At 38.1% G+C, this 12,656-nt stretch overlaps 1 protein-coding gene across 3 annotated transcripts in view; it reads right to left on the reverse strand.

The window, feature by feature from the left end:
• LOC139945129 (beta-arrestin-1-like) overlaps nucleotides 1-12,656 on the reverse strand; it is a 121,654-nt gene that overhangs the window by 9,983 nt on the left and 99,015 nt on the right. For 2 of the 3 annotated variants that reach the window (XM_071942401.1, XM_071942403.1), the window contains exons 12-13: nucleotides 5,839-5,890; nucleotides 4,226-4,297 (exon numbers count right to left, since the gene is read on the reverse strand). In XM_071942401.1, coding sequence (XP_071798502.1) covers nucleotides 4,226-4,297; nucleotides 5,839-5,890 — 124 coding nt within the window. The remainder of the gene's footprint in view (nucleotides 1-4,225; nucleotides 4,298-5,838; nucleotides 5,891-12,656) is intronic. The other variant, XM_071942402.1, reaches the window with a different exon arrangement.

A 12,656-nucleotide genomic window follows, 5' to 3' on the forward strand; every position in this document is an offset into this window, starting at 1 on the left:
GGATTCAAACCCACACCACAATGACTGAACCACCAGAACTTGAATTTGATGATCTAAACCGCTCAGCCATGGCCATGACACACTATAATTTATCAGACCAACATACACGATTCGACTAGCCACCATCTCTTTGAAGAAATACTGTAAAGCACCATTGCATGGCTTTCGAGATGATAGCCTCATGAGCCTTTTATAACCAAGGCAGAAATGCTCGACAGCCCCTAAATATAAGTGACAGTGGCTCAGTGAAACTGCCGATAAACGAGACACAGGCTTTCAAACTCCAGTGTCAAGTGAAGACAAAAAAAACGCTAAAAAAGTTCATGCTTGATCATGACATCGAGAGAGGGAAAAAAAGGTGTCTAAAACTTTGCCAACGGTAAATGATATATATCTAGCAGATTATTGTGGAAGTCAAATCCATTCTTGTTCTAGTATTGTGTGTAACAATTCAAGATTAGTGCAATCTTGGATCATGTACTGTATTGTCTTGAGGGCCCAATTTCACAGAGCTGCTTATACATAAAAAGATGCTAAACACAAGCAAATTATGCGTACCAGAATAAGGTTCATGCTTGATGCTTCATCATGGCAAAGAGAGAGAAAACAAGCCGTCCAAAAAGGCTTGACAAAGTTAAATATCATAAATCTTGAAGATTATTTTGGACGTCAAATTCGTTCTTCTTTTAATATTGTGTGTAACAGTTCAAGATTAGTGCAATCTTGGTTCATGAACTGTACTGTGTTGAAACAAAAAACATCCACCTACCGGAAGTAGGCCAAGCAGAAGGAATTGCACTTAATGTATTTACCTTTAATAAGGCAGATGATTGTAGATTGTAAGACGTTTATCCCATTATGCTCGGACCTTTGTGCTTGTTTTTGTTTCAAGTTTGTTGCCGCGAAGAGCGATCCACATTTGAAGGGCTATGGTTGAGGGTTTTGTTCCTTTGTAACAAATAATGGAGGGGCGCTTTGGGATTTTTTTTTAAGGGGATGAAAAGGGGCGCTACACCTTAAGGGAAACCCGCAGGACCTCTTCCACTTCCCTTAATCTTCCAAACAAATGGTTTGCTTGATAAATAAGATCAGTTAGAAAACCTTAGAGCAGTTAAAGACAGTGGACACTGTTGGTAATTACTCAAAAAAATTATTGGCATAAAACCTTTCTTGGTGACAAGTAACGGGGAGAGGTTGATGGTATAAAACATTGAAGTGCCACAGTTTTCGAGAAAGAAATAATTTTCCACGAATTTGATTTCGAGACCTCAGATTTAGAACTTGAGGTCTCGAAATCAACCATCTAAACGCACACAACTTCGTGTGGCAAGTTTTTTTTCTTTCATTATTATCTCGCAACTTCGATGACAGATTGAGCTCAAATTTTCACAGGTTTGTTATTTTATGCGTATGTTGAGATACACCAACTGTGAAGGCTAGTCTTTGACAATTACCAATAGTGTCTACTGCCTTTAAAGAAAGAAATATTTCCAGACAAAAACAAGACTAACAGACTCGATACAAACAATTCTGCCAACTACACAGTCCCTGGCCGATTCCCTGCCGCATAATGCATGTCTCCACAGACTCAGGGAATCTAAAAACACTACGAGGAAGACAACCGAAGTTGCCGCTAATCTTTTGAGGTGTGAAACATTTAACAGGTGAAGCGGCCTTTAAAAAAGCTTCCTGCAATTGATTCTGGATGTCTGAGGGGCGTTCATATATTATGCATGCACGACTGTGAAGTGAATTTCAATGACGAGTGGGGGGAAGAGGGTGTTTAAAGGGAAGGTACACCTTTGGTAATTACTCAAAACAAATAGTAACTTCAAAACCGACTTGGTAGCGAGCATTGGAGAGCTGTTGGTAGTATAAAACATTGTGGGAAACGACTCTCTCTGAAGTAACGTAGTTTTTGAGAAAGAGGTAATTTCTCACTAAAATAATAAAAGACTTCTTGCTAGAAGTCTTTTATTCCTATCTGAAAGCACACAAATTTGTCCAACAAGGGTGTTTTTTTTTCTCGTTTTTTTCTCGCAACTTCGATGACTTGAGCCCAAATTTTCACAGGCTTGTTATTTTATGCTTATGATGGGATACACCGAGTGAGAACGCTGGTCTTTGACAACTACCAAACGTGTACAGTGCCTTTAACCCCCTTAGCTAACAACTACTGCTGACATTCAAGCTGCATTCGATTCATGATGAATAGGGGCTTGAATTTTGTAGTGGACAGCAGGCCTGAGGCAAGTGATTTTGCATTGGGCCAGTAAATAAAAGGCCGGACAAGTCTGGTGGTCTTGTGTTTGTGTTCAAATGATGACTCTCAGTCCAAATAAATATACTTCTGTTGATTTCGAGACCTCAAGTTTAGAATTTGAGGTCTCGAAATCAAGCATCTGAAAGCACACAACTTCATGTGACCATGGTGCGACAAGGGTGTTTTTTTCTTTCATTAATATCTCGCAACTTTGACGACCGATTGAGCTCAAATCTTCACAGCTCTGTTATTTTCTGCACATGTTGAGATGCACCATCTGTGAGGACTAGTCTTTACCAATAGTGACTAGTGTCTTTAAGTGGTTCAAGCAATTCATTTGTGTAACTGTAACTGTGAAAGAATTTTCTTCTCATGTCTATACTGGTCTTGGGAACACAATTCTGGTAGAGTAAATATTTTGAGCTACAACCTGGTAGCTCTTATGTGTTTTCCCTTGAAATTCAAGCCCTGTGAACATCAAAATCGACCTAGAATTCTGACTCATTTACTGCATTATGTACAGAGCTCTAACAATGACCACTCAGGAGTGTGACAGTCTGAAAATGCACCATTCTGAAATGTGTTTATTTGGATTTTTTTATTTTTTATTTGATTTTTTACTTCTAGACTGTTTTACTTTACATCATTTTTACAGACTCTTCAACCATTTTGTGAAACAAAACTTTTTTACTCCACAAAAATACGGACTGTGTTACTTCACAAAATAAAAGAAAAAACTTCACAATTTCAAGGGATCTTTGTGTGGACCATTCTATTCTACTTTCAAAACATCTTTCCAACCGTATTGATTTCATAACAAATGCTTTTTTATAGCCCTACGATAGTGGCACTTTTAGAATACATGAAGTAGATTGTACATTGTATGTACATGTTCAACCTTGGGACTGAAAGAATTGTCTTTCTTGAACTCATAAAAAAATAGCTACATTTTGGTGTTAATCCGCAAAAAATCAGACCTGCAATCTAGAAATCTTAAGGGTTGAACACAAAAGGGTAGGGCCGTGTCTTCCCTTGATGGTCACTTCAATTCATCCAAGAAAATACAGACAGAAGATCAGTGACAAATCCTGAAATCTGGGACAAAACCCTGACAAAGCTTAAAGGACTACTCACTACTGGCCAGAGTCTAACACAAACAATTTTGTAAAGATGCACTATTTGTGCTTCATAGCTGTAGAAGCCTAACAGCAACAACAAGACTTTGAATTCTTGCTGTGTTTTTTTGTTTAGTTTACAAGTCACTGTGTGTGCAGTTGAATTAACAAAGAGATATCAGTTATAGGCAGTGAGTGCACTGTGGGCTGACAGGGTCAGTTTATACATGTATACAGTTTAATGTGCAGGTGAAATACGTATCAAGTGCGTGGAAAAAGGGCGTAAGGCACACTTCTGTTGGGCAAGCCTACAACAGCAATTGTCCTCGCAGAAAGTCCAGAGCATTATTGCAAAAATATGTCTCACTCCCAGGGCCCAATTTCATTCTTTTCATAAAGTCTTGCTAAGCAAAATAAAAATGCTGCTTAGCAGAAACAGGTTACCAGCCAAAATGTCATAAGGTTGATACTGTTGCTACCAGTGCACCCACTCAAACTAAATTTGCTGAGCAGTATTTTCAGCTTAACAGCTTTATAAAATTAGGCCCAGAACTAAATGAATGCAAAACTTTTCTTCAATAGGGGACTTTTTGGACACTTGGTGGCAGCAGACTTACCAGGTAAAATCCATTGTTCTCGGTAATGTGCGCATGCTCAGAACTACGTAAACAATAGAAATTTACCTGGCAAGTCTGCTGCCACCTAGCGGCTGAAAGTCTCCCATTGGGTTTGGTTTCCTTGAAATACAGTTTCCACATTTACTGCTCATGACCTTACACCCTTTTTGCCCGGCACAAGTCGATAATAACTAAGGTGTGTCATTAAGAGTGAGTTTTTTTATTAGTACCTGGAACTTAACATGCTGGGCGAATAAGTCGTGCCCACACAATATTTCCCTGCCCGGCGGTTGGGATCGTTCCTGGTGCAAAATAAATACCACATGCCCAAGCGAGCAAGGCCAAAATGTTAATCCGGGTTAGTTCAACAAAGAGAAAATAAAACACAGCATTGAAAAGAAACATAAATGCATTAACTGGTATAGGGTTAGGCTAAAGCTGTAAAGTTAGTTTGTTTGTTTGCATGCTGTATTTGGGCATAGAGGAATATCTTTTTGTCAAAGCAACTGCATACACAATGCCAGCATTCGCATAACCCAAGTTAAAGGTGTTAGTTTATCAATCCAGATTAAGCCATCCAGGTTAAGCCAGTAACTAGCAAAGTTAGTCTAATAAGTTGATATCCCCTTTACAAACTAGCATGTCTAAAGAGCTGGGCGGGTTATTTCATGTATTTTAACCAGACATGCATAATATGAACATTATGCTCAATAAAATACGATCACTCATTGCAAAAAATAAATGAAGAGTTATCACTGAACTACGGCAGATGAACCTTTTTTCTTTTTTAGCAATGGAGGCGCAACAATTTACATGCAGTGGATACAAAAAAAAGATCTATGGGTCGAAACGTCAGATGAACTGGATGTCACTGACAAGCCATTGGACAAGCCATTTGCGAGTTAGATTTGAATAATGTCTGCTACAATGACTTGCTTAGTCACAATGTACTGCTCACATTTAAATTCCTCAGACTATAGAGACAGTTGCTACGCCACGTGATTAGGGGCAAGCTTTTGCGTAGTTACGTAAGAGAACACCCATACACAATTCTGAATGGATGTGTATGACTGTAGGTGTACCAGGGTTTGCTCATCCTGGAGGTTGCTATACAAAAGCTTGCCCCTAATCACGTGGCATAGCAACACTGATAGTGTGAGGAATTCAAATGTAAAGGGTGCATTGTAACTAAGCAAGTCATTGTACCTGACATTATTCAAATTTAGCTCGCAAATGGCTTATTGAATAATCAATTATTTGACACTATTGTAGATGAAGGATCTACAACCGTAACTGAACTGAGTTTTTAATTTGAATGATTTCACAGAGAATTTGATTGCGTGGAAGAATTTAGCGACAAATCCTTTCAAAAATTAAGATCTGAGATCATCCAAAGCAGGTTTCAAATCAACTATTGTCATTCAAACTAAAAACATAAATATCCCCCCTTAAACAAAAAAGGGTCTAAAGGCCCGGTCCCACTTCAGCGATAACGAGAACGATAACGACGCCAAGAGAACGCATTCTATTGGTTGAATGAGCGTGTGCATATTCTGCGTGAGCAATTCAACCAATAGAACACGCTCTCTTTGCGTCGTGATCGTTATTGTTCTGTTATCGCTGCGGTGGGACCAGGCCTGAATAGTCTCAAATAAAAAGTGAGATTCCAAAAAAATCACTGACAGTACTTATTTGAAATTTCTACAAGAAAGGTGTTCATTGAGGCGAAATCAAATTTGAATGATAAATATGCACACAGGTATGGTGTGACTTTATTCTAAAGTATTTATACATTTTCCCCTAACATGACCAACAAAAGAGGCAACAATCAAAAGTCACTTACTTGGTATCAAAGTTTATCAAGTTGGTATCAAGCGCTTCTGGGATTTCTTGTGCTGTAGGGGAGGGAGGGGGGAAACAAGAAGAGAGAAACAACAAAAATTAAAGATCTATTCAACATTGCAGTTTTTTACACATATGTACGTGTGGTATTATCTTCAAGTACGCGCTAATCCTCCAATCAGATTTGCAGAATGGAGTGGTGATAGAAACCTGTATTGCACAGCTAATATCACTACCATGCTTCTTGTGTGTTCTACAATGTATGTCACGTGCCAAGTTTGCTTAAAGAAAAAAAAAAAATTATCACACGTGCGCTCGTGGAAATACGGAAAATATAGCGAGTCTGCGTCACATATCCAACTCGGCCTTCGACCTCGTTGGATATGGGACGCAGAAGCACTACATTTTCCTGTATTCCACTCGCGCTTGTGTGATAAATTATAATATATATACGTGTAGCATAAACGAATAGCATATTATGAATGGGCGCTTTTCCCATTTGTGATCTTGTGTTTATGTACATAACTGTATGCTTATTCAGAAAATTTGTCTGACTTTGAATAATTTGGGACTGTAAGTCTGAAAATAAAAATTGCTTATCACTAGGGTTCACCCTGGAACATAGTTCCGAGTCTAAGAGGCAGTGGACACTGTTGGTAATTGTCAAAGACTATCCTTCTTTTCTAAAACATGACGCCATCCCAACAATTTTTCCAGTTAGTGGGGAAGACGAAGAAGGTACTGTACCTGAAAGACGTAACAAACCTAAAGGAGCATTTGCCTAATGTGAAAAAATCAGGTATTGGTTCAACTTTGAGGGCATGTTTTTAACTTGCGATTCATCGCGCCTCAAAAGACGTCACGAACAGCGCCCTCTCGGGTCACCTTATTTTCAAATTTGTAAATAACATGGAAACTGATTTTTCAAAACCTTAGTTAATTGTTTAGAAAATTCCACTTATCAAAACACATATTTTAGTGACAAAAGCTTTATTTTGACAAAATACCACTTCCAGGTGACTTTAAAATGTTAAAAAAGGCACTAATAATACACAGCACTTGTAGGGCACAATTTCTCAGTTAAACATTCAAGGGCACCAGTCTACGTCAATCAAAGAATTTTCAAATGTTTTACAATCTAAAATAGATGTCCAATCTAAAAAGATGTGTTTTAAGAGATTTTAAAAGTACAATGCATAACGGAGGCGTTAGGTTTAAGGTTATTTGAACATGCGTAATTTCATTCCAAAGGGCGCCGGCAAAAAACACAGATTTATTAGTTTATTATTATTATTTTTTATTCCTATCATTTTCTTTTCCTTTTTAAAATGTAATTTCTCAATCAAAAACACCACAGCCCTATAAGGTATTCGTTATCAAACAACACACCCCCACATACGCAATTCAGTATGTCTTATCACATCAGTCAATTCACCGGTAGCCATTTACTCCACAATGTTGGGTACTGGAAAAGCTTCAGCGCACCGGGGGAATAAAACACCGCCGCGCTATCCCCATGTTCCATCTCTGTAAGTGGCTATTTATCATGATTGAGGGAACAGCCGACACCTGCGGTCCGACAGGGGTTAAGTCTGACCTTTTGATTTCTACACCTGCTAACCGCTAATTGATCTGAAAGACTGTCTCACAAAAAACAAATGTTTTGATAATAGCGCAGACATATTTTACCCAAACAAATATCAATATGACATCTTCCTGAATAATATAACAGCCAACTTTTATCACAAAAGTTGTTTTGATAATAGCGCGTACACATTCCCCCCCCCCCCCCGACCAACCGAATATCAATATGACCTCTTTTACTAAATAACACAACAGCCAACCTTACTGCCTTTCCTGATGCTAGACTTAAAGGCAGGGTATAAATAATGGGTGCGTTCGTTTAGCTTCCCTGGGTCAACCCCGGTGTGTGGCAGGTTCTTTTTTTAGGATGACTGTGGGTTATTACATGTATATATGCACACGTTCGTCCTGGGAAAAAAAACGCCAAACACCAAGGTCGACCTGGGGAAGCTAAATGAACGCACCCTATAATAATAACAAGAAATTGTAATGTGCCAAATCAATCTTAAAGGCAGTGGACACTATTGGTACCTAATTACTCAAAATAATTATCAGCATAAAACCTTTCTTGGTGACGAGTAATGGGGAGAGGTTGATGGTACAAAACATTGTGAGAAACGGCTCCCTCTGAAGTGCCATAGTTTTCGAGAAAGAAGTAATTTTCCACGAATTTGATTTCGAGACCTCAGATTTAGAACTTGAGGTCTCGAAATCAACCATCTAAACGCACACAACTTCGTGTGACAAGGGTGTTTTCTTCTTTCATTATTATCTCGCAACTTTGATGACCGATTGAGCTCAAATTTTCACAGGTTAGTTATTTTATGCATATGTTGAGATACACCAACTGTGAAGGCTAGTCTTTGACAATTTCCAATAGTGTCCACTGTCTTTAAGAGATGTTTGAAACGCAGAGAAGCAGGGAAAAGGGATGTAAACAAAACAACATATCCAGTGAAAAGAAAGCGAAATAATAACGGGGGAAACCTTAAGTACGTAAAAATGGAAAGTAACAAAAATATGAGCAGGTGAGTTTTGAGAGTAACTTTTAAAATTGTGTTTATCCGAAATATTATGAGTTTTGCTGAAAACATACTTATGATAATTTTCAAAGACATGTATCCTCACTTGGTGTATCCCAACATGCAAAAACAACAAACCTGTGAAAATTTATGTTCATTTGGCCATCAAATTTTCAAGAAAATATCGAAAGAAAAACACCCTTGTTGCATAAAGTTGCATGCTTTCAGTTGCTTGATGCCTGAAGCCTGTAACGTATCCAATATAAGTGAAAAATTACCTCATTCTCTAAAAAATTTTTTTTTTTCAAAGGGTGTTATTTCTAATAATAATAATTTTAGGATTTGAGGCATTGCATGGTGAGGTATCAATGTATATTTGGTTTGCAGTAACACCATGTGTGTATCTACTTGCCAGGTAGAGTTGTTCTTAGGGAACTGTCTTGCTTTATTCTACTGCCGTGGAGTAGATAATCGGGGGTTCGGGAGACTTCTCAGTTCTGAAAAGAACTGTCCTGCTTTTTAACTATTACCAGGGCGGATGGTATAGAAATTAGACTGGACTACTACTTTAGCTTATAGGATCGTAATTAACTGTACTGCCGCGGAGTCGGTTCTGAAATTGGTCTCAACGTTTCGACTAGGTTGCTCTAGTCATCGTCAGGAGACTTCTAATAATGTTTCATAATATCAGCAGCTCTCCAGTGCTCTTTACTTAAGGTGATTAATTTGCTTAGTAAATTACCAAAGGTATACACCCCCTTTAATTTCAGTCCTCTACGGGCTTTATCACAATCTCTCCACGGCGAATGTTGGTTTACATTGGTCTGGTTCTGTGTACACTGACTAAGTGCCTCGACAGTGTTGCCATAGCAACCTGCCGCAGTAAATGCGTCCAAATAACATTAAATCCATATATATACAACTGGAATGCTCTTTTTTCAGTAAACACTGTTGGCAAATACCATACACTAGTCTTGTTTTTATATACAGAAACCAGGGAATTCGCTGATAACTTAATTTGCAGATAAACATGTATGTACTGGTAAGGATATTTCTGCCTACAATTTTAAAGGGTCACATTACCCAGATACGATATTTTGTCCTAAAAAAAAGGAACATTTTATTAAGTAAAAAGGCTGACACGTCATCATGGTGAAGGCTCTACTAGACTTTCCGGGCCTTATAAATAAAAGAAGTTCCCATGGGTAAAAAAAGTAAATGGAAAACTGAATAACATGCCTGAATGTGACTTTGGATATGGCGTTTATAATAGTAAACTGGACACTCAGATTGCCAGATTACAACGCATACAAAATTCAGCGGCCAGACTTGTCACCAGAACTCGCACTCGGGAATCCATCACACCCATTCTCAAGGACCTTCATTGGCTACCAATACGGGCTAGAATTGATTTTAAAGTTTTGGTTCTGACTTATCAATGTATCCATGGTATTGCCCCTGTTTATCTTCAAAGCTTAGTTCAGGAGTACAAAACAACCAGGAATCTGCGATCTTCAAATAAATCCCTTCTGACTCCCCCAGTCATCAAAACCAAGTCGTACGGTTCCCGCTCTTTCCAATATGCAGCAGTTCAGTTATGGAACAGTCTTCCAGAGGTTGTCAAACAGGCTGAGACATCAGAACAATTCAAAACCCGGTTAAAAACATATCTGGTTACTTTGTACAATAATTGTTGATTTCCTTTTACAGCGCATAGGGACCTCACGGTGATATGTGCTATATAAGAATGGTTTTATTATTATATTTTTATTATTATTAAAAGCAGTTGTTATGAGATGAAAGTGGTTGAAAAGATGTTTAAAAAGTATAAATATAATGATCCACACAAGGGTGCCTCGAATATGAGTGGTCTTCCTTTTACTTTGTGAACTACATGTACATCTTTGTGAACTACATGTACATGTACATGTACCATGGTCCGCCCTTGTAGAACCAAATTTACTCCACAAAATGGCGGAACATTCTTTATGCTAATAATCATTCCAAAGGTCTAATTGATTGCTTAACAACATTTTGGCTAGTAACCTTATTCTTGTATGCATACATTTTGTTGGCGCTCAGCTACTTTTTGTGCTCTACAAGATTGGGCAATGTTATGGAGTTACTTAAGCACAGAAAGTAGCTAAGCATAAAAACAATTTGCTTACCAGCCAAAATAGCATTCCACATGTACTATTTATGACTGGTATCCCGCGTCTTTGCTTAGCAAAACAACAATGTGATTTATTAAAGGTACTTCAGTTTTCTACAGAGGCTCAATAAAAAACAATCATTAATCTAATTCAAGATTGTCAAAGTCCACAGTTGTTCGCGAAGCCTCTTGTTTTTTGTTTTTACTGATAACAGCTGAGACACTAGCTTTAATTTTCCTTGACATCAAAGCATCTGATGAAAAGTTAATTGCCTGAGAAAAAGTTGATGACTTAAAAAAAAGGTTAAGTGGTTTTATTTAAATAGTTCATCCAGCCGATCAGCCTCTTAACGGCGAAGGTAAATGTCAATTTCAATATTGTGATGTACTCATTTTCCATTTAAATAGATAAGATAGTATCCTCACGTGAGTGGGGACAAAATAACAAGTCTCTAACCTCGCGTTAAAATGGTGTAGACTGCCAATGTTAAATACCCTCCCAGTACAAATATTTCAACATCCAAAACATCCGATGACAACATTCTGAGAAAAATAAGAATAATAAAATAATAACATATTCTTATAAAGCGCATTTCACAATAGACCGTATCAATGCGCTTTACATTAGAGCCCTGGTCGTTGGGCCAATAACATCCCTGTAATCTTTCTCATTTCCCTATAGAGAGTATACAGCCCCAAGCTGCCGTGGCGCTCCAAAAGCTTTTTCATTAACAAAATCAACTTCTACCCTCGCAGGTACCCATTTATACCCCTGGGTGAAGAGAAGCAATTATAAGTAAAGTATCTTGCTCAAGGACACAAGTGTCACGACTAGGAATCGAACCCACACTCTGATGATTTAATCACCAGAACTAGAATTCGATGCTCTTAACCACTTGGCCCTGACACTCTACAATGGGTCTGTACATTTTTGTAAAGGTTTAAATACCAGTGTGAAGTGATTCAAATGCTGATAACATTCAAGCAAAAGGCGAACCCCAATCCCCGATAACACGGCAGTTAAAGCCATTGGACACTTTCGGTAAAAAGTATTGTCCAAGGCCCACACTTCGTGTTTCACAACTTATATATAAAATAACAAACCTGTGAAAATTTAGGCTCATTCGGTCATCGGAGTCGGGAGAAAATAACGGGAAAACCCACCCTTGTTTCCGCACGTTTCGCCGTGTCATGACATGTGTTTACTATAAATCCGTAATTCTCGATGTCGAGAGTTGATAATTGTTTTAATGTTTTCTCAAAAAGTAAAGCATTTCATGGAATAATATTTCAAGAGAAGTCTTTTACCATTACCTTCTGTAAACCCTGCAAGTTATTTGTAAATCTGTGAACTTTTTTTTTTTTTTTTTTTCTGTTCTGAAAGTGTATAATAATGGCTTTAAAGGTTGTCTGGCTTCTGACTGGCACTCCCGACAAAAATAGGGAGAGCGCAAACATAGAGCAGGATAGCTCAGTTCTAAGAGAGCAGACACATTCGAGTGTGTGATTTTTCAAGCATTGAATGGTACAATAAGGTAGCAATGTTTGACTAGAGCAGGGTAGTCGAAACTTGAAACCAATTAAGAACTCACTCCGCGACAGTGAAGTTAATATCAAGAAGTTCCCTTGATCCACTAAAGGGAAGCAGGTAGTCCAGTCAATTTCCCACCTTCCGCCCATAACCAGGTAGTATTTAATAAGCAGAACAGTTCTTTTCATAACTGAGAAGTCTCCCGAGCTCTGAAAATCTACTCCACGGCAGTAGAATGAATAGCAAGACAAGTTCTCAAAAGAACAAAATCTACACAGCAAAGTCTCGATCAATATATTCTGATCAACTTCAGGAGCCTGATCAGAGCATACCGATTGAACAAACACTGCTCTAAATAGACTTTCACATTGTGTTATTGCAAACTTCCACCATGCCAAGCTGCAGCACCTACACTATGGAATGATCTCACTATGGATATTAAAACTTCACCAATTGTGAACATTTTCAAGAAGGAGTTAAAACCCATTTGTACTCAAGAGCGTTTTCTATGTAATAGATTTTCTGTCAAA

The sequence above is a fragment of the Asterias amurensis genome, chromosome 12, assembly GCF_032118995.1.
Source record: "Asterias amurensis chromosome 12, ASM3211899v1".
NCBI lineage: Eukaryota > Metazoa > Echinodermata > Asteroidea > Forcipulatida > Asteriidae > Asterias > Asterias amurensis.